The sequence below is a fragment of the Microtus oregoni genome, unplaced genomic scaffold (genome assembly GCF_018167655.1).
Source record: "Microtus oregoni isolate MIOR12 unplaced genomic scaffold, Mior012 000029F_ref0000214, whole genome shotgun sequence".
Classification (NCBI taxonomy): Eukaryota; Metazoa; Chordata; class Mammalia; order Rodentia; family Cricetidae; genus Microtus; species Microtus oregoni.
The window spans coordinates 28987358-29003019 of record NW_024543088.1 but is presented as its reverse complement, the minus strand read 5'-3'; the positions used below and the strand labels follow the sequence as shown (position 1 = coordinate 29003019).

At 39.5% G+C, this 15662-nt stretch overlaps 1 protein-coding gene across 4 annotated transcripts in view; it reads right to left on the bottom strand.

The window, feature by feature from the left end:
- LOC121464952 (interleukin 1 receptor accessory protein) overlaps nucleotides 1–15662 on the bottom strand; it is a 148770-nt gene that overhangs the window by 17015 nt on the left and 116093 nt on the right. For all 4 annotated transcript variants that reach the window (XR_005976593.1, XR_005976594.1, XM_041678085.1 and 1 more), the window contains exons 7-10: nucleotides 13331–13457; nucleotides 10993–11141; nucleotides 2879–3028; nucleotides 1331–1474 (exon numbers count right to left, since the gene is read on the bottom strand). Coding sequence is in view for 2 of the 4 variants with exons in the window: in XM_041678085.1 (XP_041534019.1) it covers nucleotides 1331–1474; nucleotides 2879–3028; nucleotides 10993–11141; nucleotides 13331–13457 (570 nt within the window). In the remaining 2 variants the exon portion in view is untranslated. The remainder of the gene's footprint in view (nucleotides 1–1330; nucleotides 1475–2878; nucleotides 3029–10992; nucleotides 11142–13330; nucleotides 13458–15662) is intronic.

Genomic DNA, 15662 nt, shown 5'->3' with positions numbered 1-15662 from the left:
CTAACATGTGCAGCCTGGGGGAGAACCCAGAAAGAGGTGTGTGTTTCCTCTAAGCATTTCCAGCAGAGGCTGACTGTGTCTTTGCACAGAAAGAGGTTCGGCAGCAAAGTGGCCTCAGAAAGAGCAGAAGGAAGAATCCAAAGAGAAGAGGGCCTGCAGTGTGCAAGAAAAACTGCATTTTTCGAAGGACTGTTAGTCCCCTGTAGGTCTTATCCAGATATATACTGCGCATCTTTTATTCACTCTTCACATAGTAGATAAGATACTTTGATTGACTTTGTAAATGAATCAATAGATGCATGAATGAGTTAAGCAACTTGTTAATTAATATGAGTAGAACTTTGCCTTTCACCATGTAAGTGATCATTTCATGGCACAATGACACACAAGGAGAGATCTTCTGTAGAACACAAGCTCAGGTTTGGGGTGATGGCTGGGCAGATAAGCAAAATGATCTATTAATGCAAAATGAGAAGAAAACTGTTCCAGGTATTTATTACCCACGCATTTCAAAAACGTATAAAACAGTCAACGTGAACAGATTTCTTTGGAAAAAGAGAGGAAAATCTCTTTCTCTGCTCCAGATGGGAGTCAGTGTGCTTATATTAGATAGGAAAGTCTTACAGGGAATTGAACAGTGTTGCTGCCACGCTTGCCACACAACTCCTGAATGAACCATGACTGTTGGGACTTGAAAAGAGGAAGCATTGGTTTTTAACATTAGTTCAAGCTTTTCCTTGTAAAACTAGGTAGAATGCAATGGCCTTCCACATTTTAAGCTAAAACACAAGCATCCACACTGTTAGAAAAGGAGATCCAAACAGTGAACAGGCAGATTTGGAAAGCAGCAGCTCGCTGGCTCAGAGGTGAGGAAATGGTGAGAAAGAGCAAAGGGCATGCTGTGTTAGTGGGGAAATTCTCTACTCTATGTCCTGCAGCTCCGTTCCAGGCAAGCAGAGTAAAACTCAGTTTGTGTAAAGAAACAGTCTCTCCACGTGGCCTTTGTCAAAGAAAATGAACCAAAATTAATGTGTGTCAGCCCAAGGCTTGAAAATCTAACTTCCAGTGAGATTGACTTCCTCAGGGCTGGCTCTTTTCTGGCATGGAGCTCTTGGAGGTTACAAGGGAAAAGTTTAAAGCCAGGAACTAGACTGAACAATGTCCACCTGACACTGTGCCTGCACTTCTGGAGAAGTGTCCATTACCTGAAGGAACTGTACACTCACTATCTGAACACCATGACTGTGCTACAGCCCATTCATGCACCAGAAACTCAGGATCCACTTCGCCCCTCAGGGTGGCCCCCGTGTTGCTCAAGCGTGATACCTACTTCCCCCAGGCAAGCTGTCTCTGTCGAAGATGCACAGCTTGTATCCAAATTCATTCTCCAAAACGCCACGGAGCGTCAGCAACACAAACTCCTCTTCTTCAGCGTTTCTTGCATAGGAAACATAAATATCATATTCCTTTCCATCTAGCAAAAGGAACACAGAGTCAAAGCAAATTAGAAAAAAAAAAACTTCTCAAATTGTTCCTTTTTTTCTTAAATCTAACTTTTGGGTGTTGGGCATTTTAATTTTTTTCATTTTTTTCCTTTTTGCATCTGTGAAGAATGTGACAGATCTGTGTAATTTTTTAGTGGTGACAGGATTCAGGCAGAAGGACCATGTGGGTTCAGACTGTATCCGATGTATCTTCTACTCTCATCTCAGGGAGTGACGCCTGTAGTGGACAAAGACTGTCCCCCGAATCACGGGAACAAGGATGCACACCACAGGTCCTGGGAGCTAAGGCCAGGCAGGAAATTTCTACGCAGTGTTTTAGAAAACCGCTTGCTAATACATTAGAATTCTAAATTGAGAAAGACTTTTTGAAACTGACTAAATTATACCCAAAAAGAACTAGAATTAAATTATGTTAAGATCGATATATTGATCTTTCTGAAATTTGCTTAATAAAATTCATGAGTCGTTAAAAATATAGATTATGTGTTTCTTCCCAAGGCCTTCTGAATTAGAATTTTATGGGGTGGACTGTTTCTCCTTTTCCTGTACAGTAGAGATTTGGTAAAGATTCGGATGTCTCAGTGATACTGCCAGGAAAATTTCTCCCAGGAATACACATTGGAAAGATTTTTATTAGTGAGAGCAAGGTAAACAATACACTCTTATGTACACCTGAACCACCTGGAAGTATTTTTACGGCATATGTTCTGGTTCAGGGGGAGTCATGTTTAAAAGTCTCCACCTAAAATGCTTTTGGATGATCATGATGCTGCTGGCCCATGGATCTTCCCCTGAAACATATGAACCTACAGCTGAACGTGGTGGCGCAGACCAACCATCCCAGCACTCAGGATTGAGGTCAGCCTGAGCTGCACAATGAGACATTGTGTCACAACACAAAGGACAAAACAAAGCAAAACAAAAGGCTGTGGCCCTGCACTGTCCTCTCTAGTGACCAAGAACCACATGTGTCTGCCCACCATCTGAGCGCAGCTGTCCCCACTGAGATGTGCCAGGACTGCAAAGCAGCGTTCTGCATTTGAAAGTTGGCAAAACATCTCATTAACATTTTAAATATCATTTTTATACTGAAATAACAATGTATGAATATTGAATCAAATCCTTATTTTCACTTATGCCCTTTGAACCATTGGGGGAAATGTTAATTTCATATGTAATATGCATCATAATTTTATAAAGACAAAGCTAGTCTAGACTAAACCATATTTCCATCAAGAAAGGTGAACAGGGCATACTGGAAAGATTTTTACTAATAAGAGCTAAAATCAAAGATGATCTTATTAAATACAGTGGTTCATAAGCTAGAGAAACACATTGTTTAAAGAGATTTGCATCATACTTCCAGTACTCACCAAGAATTGTTTCATCTGTTCCGAAGTGAGCCCGGTAAAAGAGGACCATCTCCAGCCAGTAAACATGGTAGACCACGATGAGAACCACCACCAGAAATACCGTGGCTCCAAAACCACAGGCGAGTTCCACTGTGTACCTCGGGGGTATTACTAAAGCAAATGATAAAATGATGATGATAATTAACTTCTAATCAGTGATCATAGTAATCCCCCATCTCCTTCATGACTGGATCAGCCAAGCAGCCAAGTCAGGCACTTGACATGCAAATGTTAACAAGCAGAAACAACATGATAACAGATTAGGCATGATCTTTTTTAAATACGAGATTGCATCCTATTTATTTACTATTTTGTTGTTCTTGCTGTGTGGTTTATAGTTCCTGGTAAAGAAAGTGCTTTAAATGACTTAGTGATTTGAATAGATCCCAAATGTATACAAAACAAAATAGGATCTTAACATTGGGAAGGATTTCCAGGAAGGTTATCATATTCAACTCAGCACAGGGTCTTGTGCATGCTAGGCAAGCTCTACCGTTGAAGTATAACCCTAGTCATGTATAAACTGAGAGAGTCTTGCTCTTCAGCTCAACCTCACCAACTTCCTGCCTGAGCCTCCTGGGAACTGAGACTGCAGCACTGTGCCATGATCCTAGGACAAGGAGAGTTTTGAAAGTGCTGTGTCCAGCAACTGTTTTTTCTTGCATTGCTCTCTCAAGAACCCTCACCAAAGAAAGGCCCACCATCAGAGGAGGCAATCTGAGCACAAATCTTGCCATGTCTATTCATTTTGACTTCATCCTCTTTCTAACATCAACATCAGAGAAATTTGATTCCTTTCCTTTATTTAAAAGAGGCCTCAAACTAGTATTTTCATTGAGTTTTGGCAAATCTACGGAATAGGAAGTGGTATTTGGTTCTTATATTTCCCAAGCTCACAGTTCTGTGACAAATACTTCAAAGGCTGACCTTCTGAGATTTGATTTTTTTTCCTTGTTATCTACTTACTTTTTTGACACTGTGAATACCATAGGCAGGCTTTATGGAAGTACCAGAAATAGAGTGAGATAATTCCCAATTTATTAAAAGCTAGGAATTAAGTCAGAAGCCCTGCTCACTTCACTGACTATTCTAACCAAGCCTCCAATCACTGTCCTGTCTCATTTACACTGTCCTTGTCTCAAAGGGCTCAGGAAAAGCAAACATAATGCTGTGACCATAGTATGACTTGTGGCTATAGTATGTCTTTCTTTTCTTTTAATTTCCAAGTTCATTTATATATGTCTTCATTTCACTAATAAAGCTGTTCTATTTTTTCAGCCTGGATTTTGTCCATAGAAATATCTACTTTTCATTGATTTTATCTCAGCAATATTAGTGAACTGTAGATAGTTACTCCTTCATCATTCCTTCCCACTCCCTGCAAAATAGACTAGGCCTCCACACCTTCCAGGTGGAAACCATTTTGTCCATCCTATCCCTGCGGCACCTGGGATCTCAACAAACTTCCCCAGAAATAGCCCTTTCCTCTTTCAGGATAAGGAAAGATGCCCAAAGTCAAGGGCAGAAGCATCATTTGTTTGCTATGTTGACTGTGGCACGGCAGCTGAAGACTTTGAGGAAGAACAGAGTAATTTGCTGGAGATGAAGCTGGGCTTGGTATTGGCTGGCTCGATAATGCCTTTCTTGGCATGTCTGCCAGATGCTTGAGGGATAGAAAGGGAAGACGGCAGGAAGGGCTAAAAAAAAATCTAATGCAGGGGAAGCACAGAAACAAGAGCATATTTCATTGGGTTAGTTTAAAAACTGTTACTGATGTTTTGAAAACGCAAGTCATGTGATTGGGAGACCTGGGCCAGATGGAGTGAGACTGGGGTGGGGGAGGTCGAAGAGCGGAGAGACAGAGATGCTTCTCCGCGCAGTTGAACACTTTAGTGCTGAACATCTGTCTGTTGAGATGAGGTGTGGAGACTCTCCTCCAGAGTGGGACTGCTATCTAGGTTCTCTTCAAATTGCACATGGAATGCTGCCATGGTGTTAGATCATTGACCAGATGCAGACTCAGTGGCTGGGAGGACTTTTCAAATGGCATTTAATCGGAATGAAAACACGGTAAGCAACCTGGAGCAGAGTCCAAAGTTCTCAATTTAGAGATAAATCCCGGACTTTCAAGTTCATCAACCTGAATTCAGTGTGTTGTCTACCTAGTACAGGGGAACCCTGGAATTGACCATTCAAACCTTGTTATCAGGTGTAACCCAGTCCTGGAGTCTCAGGATGGTGGTTCTCTAAATGGGTGGGTGTTTTTCCAGGTATTAATAGAGGTCTTGCTTGAAGAGCAAAAGATCAATTAAACAATTGATTTCTCTCTGCCAGGCTCATTTCTACAGCCTCTTTCACTTTTAATAGGGCTCTTCAATTTTGTTTTGTATCTCCAATGATACAGCTCATATTTACAGCTCAGATTGTGCTTCCTGGTGTCATCTTCTTATTAAAGATTCCCTAACCGCACTTAACTGATTGGATCAGAAAATTAATAATCCACCGGACAGCTCTTCTAAATGGCGGTGGTTCTAAAGGGCTGTCTTGTAAAGCGAAAGGACATTATAGGGAAGCAGTGACCCTTGGCCTATATTTTGTGTCCTTCCTACTGCAAGTCTCGGCATTCGAAATGACAATTTTGCACTGTTGCAATTTCAGACAAAACGGTTTCCAATCAAAAAGGAGTGACGTAATCTGACCACACTGGACTCCTGAACTCGCCCTCTCATTGATTGCAGTTAGTCTCAATTAGAATGTAGCCAAATGCCGTCATTTGCTTATTGCTACTCCCCAAATCAGAATGTGCTTTGCAGCTCTGTATTATAAACTGGCCCTGAACTCCATGTACCCAGCCAGCCATCTTTGTTAAAAGAATGAAGGACCCCAGCGCTGGTCCTCTCCCCTGCTTTTGGTTCTGCCTCTACAATAAATTTTGTCCTTGGCAACCCAAATTATTTATCTTCATTGTTATAACTGGGCTTGCAATCTACTGAGCTCTTCCTCTGAATACCAGGTGCCTGGTCTGCCAATTGTCCCCTGCCACAGAGACCAAGGCTAGTCAGTACTCAATTATGCATAATTTTTAAAATTGTGGTGATGGCCATTAGTTTGAAATGTTAACAAAAGTGTGTTTTATTTGAGTGATATCAAAACAGAGAACGGTGAATTGATCTGCAAATCTGATGGTTCAGGGATGAGGCTATACACCCTCTGTCCTCTGGACCTCACCTTTGGTACCAGAAAAGTAAATGATAATGAACTAGCCTGCCCTCTGGAATACCTTAAATAGTGCTGCTGTTGTTGCTTTTTAGCCTCTTATAGTTGGAGAACTGGTAAAACTAAGATAAGCCCATGGTCATTATGTCTTTTTCTTTCTAATAATCATCAAAGATAACCTTCCAGATTTCGGTACAGAAAGGAAAGTCCTAAGAAGGTGGGGGCTGCTCTGAGCTGGGGAGAGAAATGAGAGTTGAGACAATTGAGCCAGTTTGCATTTCAAGGACTAAGTAATAGAAAGAGGAGAGTTGAGTAGAAAAGGAACTCTAGGAATCTGCATGAGATTATCTTCAGTCTGTGGCAAAGAACGTGAAAATGCAAAGCTGTGGAGATTTGGTTTGTACTTACAATGTCATATAAAGAACACCTAGAAAATGAAAAACCATAGAAGCACATACGAATCTGAGGTGACCCAGGTGTCTGGCGTCAGAGCCTAAATGGCTGAGCCTGAGAAGTGTATCCACCCAGCTTTACCAGAAAGGGCATTTCTAGCTACTTTAACACATGCAATTAAGAGAATTCCAGAAGGAAGAAAGAAGGGAGAAAAGGAAAGGAGACCTATAATATAAACAAATTAAACACCTGCTACAATAAAACTCAACTTGCTCACAAAATACATTCCACAGCATAACATCTATGATGCCCAGAATAATGATAAAACACTAGATAGCAGAAAAATAACAGAATCAACGTTCAAAAGACATATCAATAAGTAAAAATAGAATCCAGAATTGGCAGAGATGATTTAAAGACGAGCTAAGCATTTTAAAATCCATATTAAAATGTGTCTGCTGAGTTTTTTTTAAATGAACATTTGTGAAGAGTAAATAGGAAATATCAATGGAGACATTCCAGTGAGGTAGAAATTCAAAACATAAAAAATACATTCTTGAAAAAGCATACAAATCATTTATCTTAACAAAAACCACTAAAGCCTCCATAGGCTCTGAAACAATTGAAAGAAATGATCCCCAGAAAGCATGCCCATACATGACAACTTAGAAGAACAAGGGAGTGCCCCGAAGGACAACTTAGAAAACTAACACAAGAAAACACACTCTTAAGGAAAAAGAATAAGAGAGAGACAAGCAGAAATTGTGATAATTGAATTTTGAAGAACAGCTCAAGGTGAGCACATAAAAATCAATTAACTATCTGACTATGCTTTATTAATAAACAATTAGAAAACTTAAAATGTCTGATGGCATACATTTTAAAATTCTTTAGAGACAAATTTGATAACATGTAATAAAAACCTGTACACTCAACTTTTTTTTAATTGATGAAATAAATTACTAAGACTCTATATAAATGGAGAGGTCTATCATCTTTATGGATTGATAGAATTGGTATTGGTAAGTCTTCAGTGTTACTCATAAATTTAATAGGGTCTCAATCAAAATCAAAGAAGAATAGAAATTGACAAACTGGTACTAAAACAGGTAAGGAAACTATGTACTTTTTAAAAATAATGAAACAACCTTGAAAACAGGAAAAGGGCAACAGCGTTTTAGTTAATAATTTCACACTATAGTAATAAAAATGGTGTAAGACTAAACAGCAACTAGTTGATTAAAGGGGTAGAGTGAGGAATGCAGAAACTCATAAAGATAACTGAATTTTTGACCAAACTTTCAAGACATTTCAAGAAAAAAAAACAACAGTGAAACACATTCAACAAGATGTCAGAACAACTATTTCTGTGAAGAAACAGAACAATGTCAACATCAGACTCCAGTCTGCAACTCACACCCTCAAGACTACAATCTAAGATGGAACAAAGGCCTAAATTGAAAGGAAAAATCTTTAAACAAAGCCTGCCATCATTTGACTTTATACAACAGAGAATAGAAGCACATAATTCAGAAAGCACTAACTCATAAAAAGAGACTGGTAAAATGAGCTTCCTCACATTACTGAGAACTGTGCTTATCAAAACATCAACTCATGGACTTAGGGGTTAAGAGCATTATCATTCTTGCTGGGGACCTAGCACCTGTATGCTGGCTACCAGCTGTCTTTAACTCCAGTTTCAGGGGCTCTGATGTCTCCTTCTGGCCTCTGCAGGCACTAAGCACACAAATGATACACATGCATAAATGCTGGCAAAAACACTCATACATGTAAATAGAAACCAATCTTTCAAAAATGAATAAATTCACAAGCTGGATGGAAATATTCTTCACATTCAAAAAAGTTAAGTGGTGTGTGTGAATTTGGGCATGCATATGTGGTTGTGTGTGTCTTGTATGCATGTGTCCAGCATGAGTTACATACCACACTAAATGTAAAACAAATGATCCAGCTGAAAATGACCAAAGATTTTTACTGGTCTCACAGAAAGATTTATTAATGATCAATGAACTAACAACAAAGCCTTCAGCATCACCAGGGACTTGAAGAGCAACTGCAGTGAGACACAAACGCTCATTTCCTAAGAAGCTAGAAGCTTAACAGTTGACAAATCCAAAAACTGGTGAGAAAAGAGAGTATACAAAGCTCCATGCTGTGCTGGGGGCTGTGTGCAACAGCAAACCTCTTTGGCAACTGGTTTGGCAACTTCTCATATGGATTTAAAACACACGTCTCCTTAGAACCTACCTTGATACTCTCTGATGACCAAACAACTGCACGTTAGACATGTTTATCTTAGCTCTCTCATATGAAGGACTTTAGCCAACTGAATGGATGAAATGTGCAGTCAATAAAACCTGATCGGGGAATTCTCATTCCACGTGTTAATCTCTCCCTGTCATGTTTGCTGTTTGTTTGTTTGTTTGTTTGAGACGGGGTCTCATGTAGTCCAAGCTGGTCTCAAGGTTCTAGGTAGCTGAGGTTGACCTCGAACTCCTGGCTCAAATCTCCCATATGGTAGGATTATAAGCCTGGGTCACCACTTTGTGCTTTCTGTCATCCTTTTGATGATGTGCAGATATAAAATCTTGGAATCAACACTGATTGTCAAAAGGGTCATGTGTTCCCTTCACAGCTTCAATATTGTCCCCACTACTGTCCCCACTACACTCAGAATCTGAGTTTCTGTGGCTACAGTAGTTACTTGGGTGGACATTCTTGGGCACATATCCCACATAAAACAGTATTTTATTTGTGGCTTGATCCTGTTCTTTGATAAGTGATCAATTTATGTCATCTTCTATTATTATTTTACAGAGTACATGCCAAGAAAAACCCCAGATTCTTTGTACTTCAGCAATATGGATTTTAACACAATTGAAAACACCCAGCCTGCAGCAATCTAAACCCCTGAAGACCTTCATTTGGAATGTTAAATATTAAAGGCTCTAACAGGTCCTGAACTAAAGTAATTTGATTTGTTTTGTAACCTAGACTATAATGGTACTTGTTTGATTACAGATGCTTTTGTTAATTATTGCTTATAACACCCTTGGAGAAATAAGAGCTAGCATTTATTGAACAGTTGATGATAGTATGAGCTAGTAAGAATGCTTGTTCTGTGCATTTTTGACAACCTTAGAGGTGCTGGTATAATTTTCTCCATTCCATTTTTTATGATAAAAATAATGAGGCTCAGAGAGTGCTTTAGTTTTCCAAGATCAGAGAGTTGGGCTAAAAGGAAACTAGGATTTTATTAGGGTATCCAATGTTCAAGCACGGATAATTCACTACAGTGTCTTCTGAGATGGAAGCAGTGGAGCATTCTGAACAAATTCTTTAAGACTTCTTAAGAGCTATAAACAATTTCTTTCTAATTTGTAAGACAAGATTTGATTGTGCCCTCTTTGTTGCTCAGCTTAAAATAAATAAATAAAAAGGATTCAAATATAAAGCAAATGCAACAACCATAAGTCAACATTTTCCTTTTTTATATAAATGTTATAAAGTGTATCAAATGTTTCATATATGTGTGTGTGTGTGTGTGTGTGTGTGTGTGTGTGTGTTATAAACTATAAAATGTGAGAGCTAGGATGTTTCAGAATGTCATACTGACCGTGTGATGTCTCTGTTAAGTTTACTACATACCTCTAGAAAATAATCAGGAAGGGATCAATTGGTTGGGATTTGTGATGGGGGAAAGACCCAAAGAAAAATTTAGGCAATATGCTTCAGGAGCAACAGCTCACACACGGATTTGTAATTTTTATTTATTTTAGAAAATACAGATATTAACATAGAAATTATTTTAACATCAAACTAAATCATATTTTAATAAATTTTATTTTATCAATTATAAAACTGCCTAATGATAGATACATAATGTGTAAAACATGAATCTAAAATTCCATTTTTTTGAGAATCAATATCCTATTCCTTCCTTATGTATTTATAGACAAATATATGACTGCTATTTATGTTTCATTCTTTCTTACACTTCTAAGAATAGCGAAAATGCATGATTCAGGAAAAATTCCTAAAGGTCATAAGGCACAATCAAACATGTGACCCTTGAACTCTGCTTTCAGTTACATCTAAGGGCATCTTTGGACTTCAACAACAATATGTGATTCTAGAGATTCTATTACATCTTTACTGGCTTTGAGGATTTTTCGTTTTTCATGATTATTTAAGATATAAAATTGTGTCTTACTCTTGCATTCATGGAATTTTCAAGCAACATTTAGGTACTAAGGTGCTGACACTCTCAGAACCAACATGCTAGCCTCTTTGCAAAGATGGAAGCTTTCTCCTAAGGTTTTTCATTTAACTGACTCATTGTTTTGTGTCCGATGTGCTAGGCGCTAGAGTTCTCTCTCTGATTTCCTATTCAGCACAGTGTTATTTGAGAGTTCACAGAGTCATCGGCTGGGTGCATCCATTACCTTTCTGTTTCACCTTGGCTGCATGCTCAGCTTCCCCTATGGTATTTCGAGCATGACAGACATAGTTGCGCCTGAGATCCTCAGGGGTGACTTTCTTGATGCTCAAAGTCTGAGTCCTTGTTTCATCCTCTGTTGGGGAATAACTGATACTACAGACAAGGAGAAAGAAATCAAAACGTTTGTGAGACACACAGGCTGTGCCCTCTGTGTGAATAAGAAGCAAGCAACTACAGAGTCCTGTGGGAGAGGGTTGTAATGCTGACAAGGGCCTTATCATACCACACGTTGGCCTAATTCTGGACAAACCCAATGCTAGATTCTCACTGCAGCTCTTCCTTCACAGCTGAATGTCACCCTTGCTCTAGACGCTGAGGCACGATGCCTGCATCAGCTTGAAAAGAATCTTCTGGTATCAGACTTATTTGGGGGGGGGGGTTGATCCATGTTTTGTCATTTGCACCTTGGGCAATGCCATTTAACTTTCCATGCCTTGGCTGTTTTGTAAAAGAGTGTATTACAGAAATAATTTACTAAAATACTCAGAAGATTGAACATGTGTCTCTGCTGCAGCCATGCTTGATGACTGCTCTTCTGTGCTATCACAGCCCCACATAACTGTCATGTTGCAGAGATAGGGAAAGCTTGATTTTCAAATGCAGACAGGCAGGATGTTTGTGTGAAATGTTGAAACCGCATAGTTCAATCTTTACATGAAAAGAACTAGCTCAGAACATGAAAACTGAGCTGGGAAGTAAGTATATCCAACTGCAGTAAGTCCAAGACCAAGTATTTGTGTTTAAGACCAAGATTTCAAATCCCTTCAACTCCTTGTCTCAGAGGAGTCTAAATGTATCTCTCCCTTAGCTGACCAGGTTTTCCTTTAGATTAGACACGGTGTCAATCATAAAACTGTGTTTAGGGACAAGTAGTTTTCTCCAAAATTTATTTTCCTGCTCTCATGAACACTGCGAATTTGTCTTAGTTGCAGCAAAGTGGAATAACATGACTTTGTTCTCATAAGGATTCATTTAATATGAAGAGGAGAATCTCAATTCTCAGAATCCCGAACTGATCAGTAACTGTCCCTTGGGGTCTCAAGCTGAACCTTTCATCATGTAGTTCCTTCTACAAAACATGACATGTTGGGAGGCTTTCTTTTCCCTCCAATTTTCCTCTGCTTTCCTAAAGTCTTTGAACACATTTCTTTTTACCAGCTTTCATTTCGTAACTTAGCAAATTTGATTTGAAAACTATTTCATCTGTGAAATGCCTCCTAATCCTCCCAAACTGACAGAGTCCCCTAAGAACTCTTCCTGCAACACCCATTCCTTCTCAATCATTTATATATCATACAATATTTAAATCTCTGCTGTAACTGTTTGTCCTATCTAAGGATAAGAAGCTGTTCAAAGTAGATATTTTATAATTTCTAAAATATCTGAACTTACTAGTAGGAAAGAAACAGGTTTTGAATTGTGGAAATACAATGAACTTAAGGTCTGTTGGCACAAGGTGATAAACTTGGGGACTTCTGCCACTCTGTCACATGCTTGACCACTCTGATGTATTGGTTTCCATAGCAAAACAATTCTCTCTAGCAATTTATAGCTCACTTATAGAGAAATCTTCAGTTTTTCAGAGACCTGTACACCCCCTTTGTTAAATTGTTAAAAATATCAAGTTTGCTTAAGAATAAAGTGACTCAGTTTGACATTTTAAGAGAGGTCAGCATTATTACCCATCAGCTTTTTAAAAAATTAGGTCTTTGAGAGTTTTTCACATTTACTTTTTAAAGTGAAATTTAAAGAACAAAAATGTTAGTATTTAACAAGTAATTCTCAAGTATCAAAGGAAGATAGGAAAGGTATGGTCATATTAATAGAAGAAATATACACAATTAGAAGAGAAGCAAATATCTAGACCCATGCTCCAGGAGTGAGGAAGATTATAACCCAAATCCTTTCAGGTAGCCACATCCCAATATTTCTCCTTCTCATGTATCTTTAGATTCATGAGAGAGATATATTCCAAAGGTTTCTAAATGAGAATCATAGCATAAACATGTGAAGTCTGTAGAGCTTAAGACAATATAGCACATGCCTGTAACAACTGGGATGAAGGTACCCGGACTCAAGACAATGTAATACCAAATTTTGGCATGCAATATATCAAGTGTGTGCACTTGCATTGTAAGTTCCATAGCCCTGCTTTGGGATGCAGCCACTGAAAATCTTACTACATTTTATTTAAAGGAAAAACAATCATCATGCACACTGAATGGTGCGTATCAAGACCTGAGATTGACAATGATTAGAGGGCCTGTATACACCCATGTTACCTTTCATTAATGGTGACGTCAGCGGTGACATCATCAGGCTTCTTTCCATCGATGGTCCACCAGATCTCATTGTGGGAGTCCATGATGAACGTGAAATAGACTTTACAGGGGATGAGAAGCTCCTCTCCTGACAAACAAACACATTGAATAGATGATGTTAATCTATAGTAATCCATCAATATGCATCTTTCATATGACTCATATGTGCCTGATTCTCTAGTGGCCACAAAAAGCCAACAAACCATTCATCATTCTAACACCAAATGCACAAAACAATAAAATAAAACCAAGAAGAGAAGCCCAGCAACTGTACATACAATTACCAAAATGGCCATTTTCTATCATTATATAAATCTACTCTAAAGTGCCAAAGGAACTCCGGCAAGCATTCTTCTCAGGCCCAAACCTTCCCTTTTGTTATTTCCCTCATAAAGTATGACTGTCTCAGTTCCTTTTCACCATGACCAAGGCAAGTTATAAAAGAGAACATTTAATTTGGGGTTCACGGTTCCAGAGGGTTGGAAATGAAGACCATCACAAGAGTTTGGCAGCAGACTAGCCAGCATGGTGCTGGAACAGGAGCTGAGAGATTATATCTCATCCAAAAAATGTGAGTCGGAGAGAGCTTACTTAGAATATCATAGGAGATCTTGTAGCATCAAAGTCTACTCCCAGCCATGGCTCTTACTTCTTCTCAAACAGCTCCATAAACTGTGCACTAAGAATTCAAAGATATGAGCCTATCATATCTATTCTCTTTCAACCACAGTGACTAATAAAAGAGTCCTTAGCTGATGGGTCCTTATCCAAGGAGGATGAAATTATGCCATTACCAAGAGAACTGGCCAGGGAATTCACATCTCCAAACATGCAGAAACTTAGTTTAAAAAATAGCAGTTATAGGATTGGGCCATTTCAGGCTCTCTCTCCTCAGCTGCCCAAGGACCTAGTTGGGAACATCTCTCTGGACTCCTGGGTAACCCTCTAGAGGCAAGGCTCTTGCCAACCCTAAAATGGCTCCCTTAATTAAGATATATACTTCCCTGCTCCCATATCCATCCTTCCATTATCCCAACCATCCCATTCCCCCAAGCTCTCCCCATCCTCCCCTTCTCACTTGTCTCTCCCCATCTCCCCTTTCCCCCATCCCACCCCACCTCCCAGTTCCCAATTTTTGCCCAGCAATCTTGTCTACTTCCAATATCCAGGAGGATAACTATATGTTTTTCTTTGGGTTCACCTTCTTATTTAGCTTCTCTAGGATTGTGAATAATAGGCTCAATGTCCTTTATTTATGGCTAAAAACCAATTATGAGTGAGTACATCCCATTTTCATCTTTTTGGGTCTGGGGCCCGATCCTATAGCCATACTGATGAATATCTTCCATATCACCATAGAACCTTCATCTGGCGATGGATGGAGATAGAGACAGAGACCCACATTGGAGCAATGGACTGAGCTCCCAAGGTCCAAATGAGGAACAGAAGGAGGGAGAACATGAGCAAGAAAGTCAAGACCGCAAGGGGATCACCCACCCACTGAGAAGGTGGGGCTGATCTGTTGGGAGCTCACCAAGACCAGCTGGACTGGGACTGAAAAAGCATGGGATAAAACCAAACTCTCTGAACATGGTGGACAATGAGGGCTGATGAGAAGCCAAGGACAATGGCACTGGGTTTTGATCCTACTGCATGTACTGGCTTTGTGGGAGTCTAGCCTGTTTGGATGCTCACCCTCCTAGAGGTGGATGGAGGGGAGAGGACCTTGGAGTGCCCACAGGGCAGGGAACCCTGACTGCTCTTTGGAATGGAGAGAGAGGGGGAGGAGAGTGGGGCATGGGGACTGGGGGGAGGGGGAGGGAAAAGGTAGGTGGAGAGGAGGTGGAAATTTTTAATAAAAAAAGAACAGTTATAAGTTATGTAGCTGAAATGGTTCATGAGACAAGGGAGGTTCACAGTAAATAGTGCTAGCAATCATGTCAAGACCAGCATAATTGCTGTGAACTTGGTAGAACTAAATACTTGTACTTGTTATTGTTTTCCTTTATATTTTTTATTCTTATGTTTCATTCTTTCACCGGTTTATGCAAAGGGCAATAGTAGATGCTCTTCTAGATTTCATAATCTCACCAACTAGCTATGTTTACAGAGGTAGGTATGAATTCCTACCGATCAAGATGAGATTAAGTCTAACTAAGTGGCTATTCTTTGGTCCTGGTATAGAAGAGCTATTAATGCACCTTTTGCGAGACCTTGATGTTCTGGCTATTTTAGTTTGTCGGCTTTACAGATGGGTAGAACAATTGGCTGCTTTTCTCCTTTGAAAGCTTGC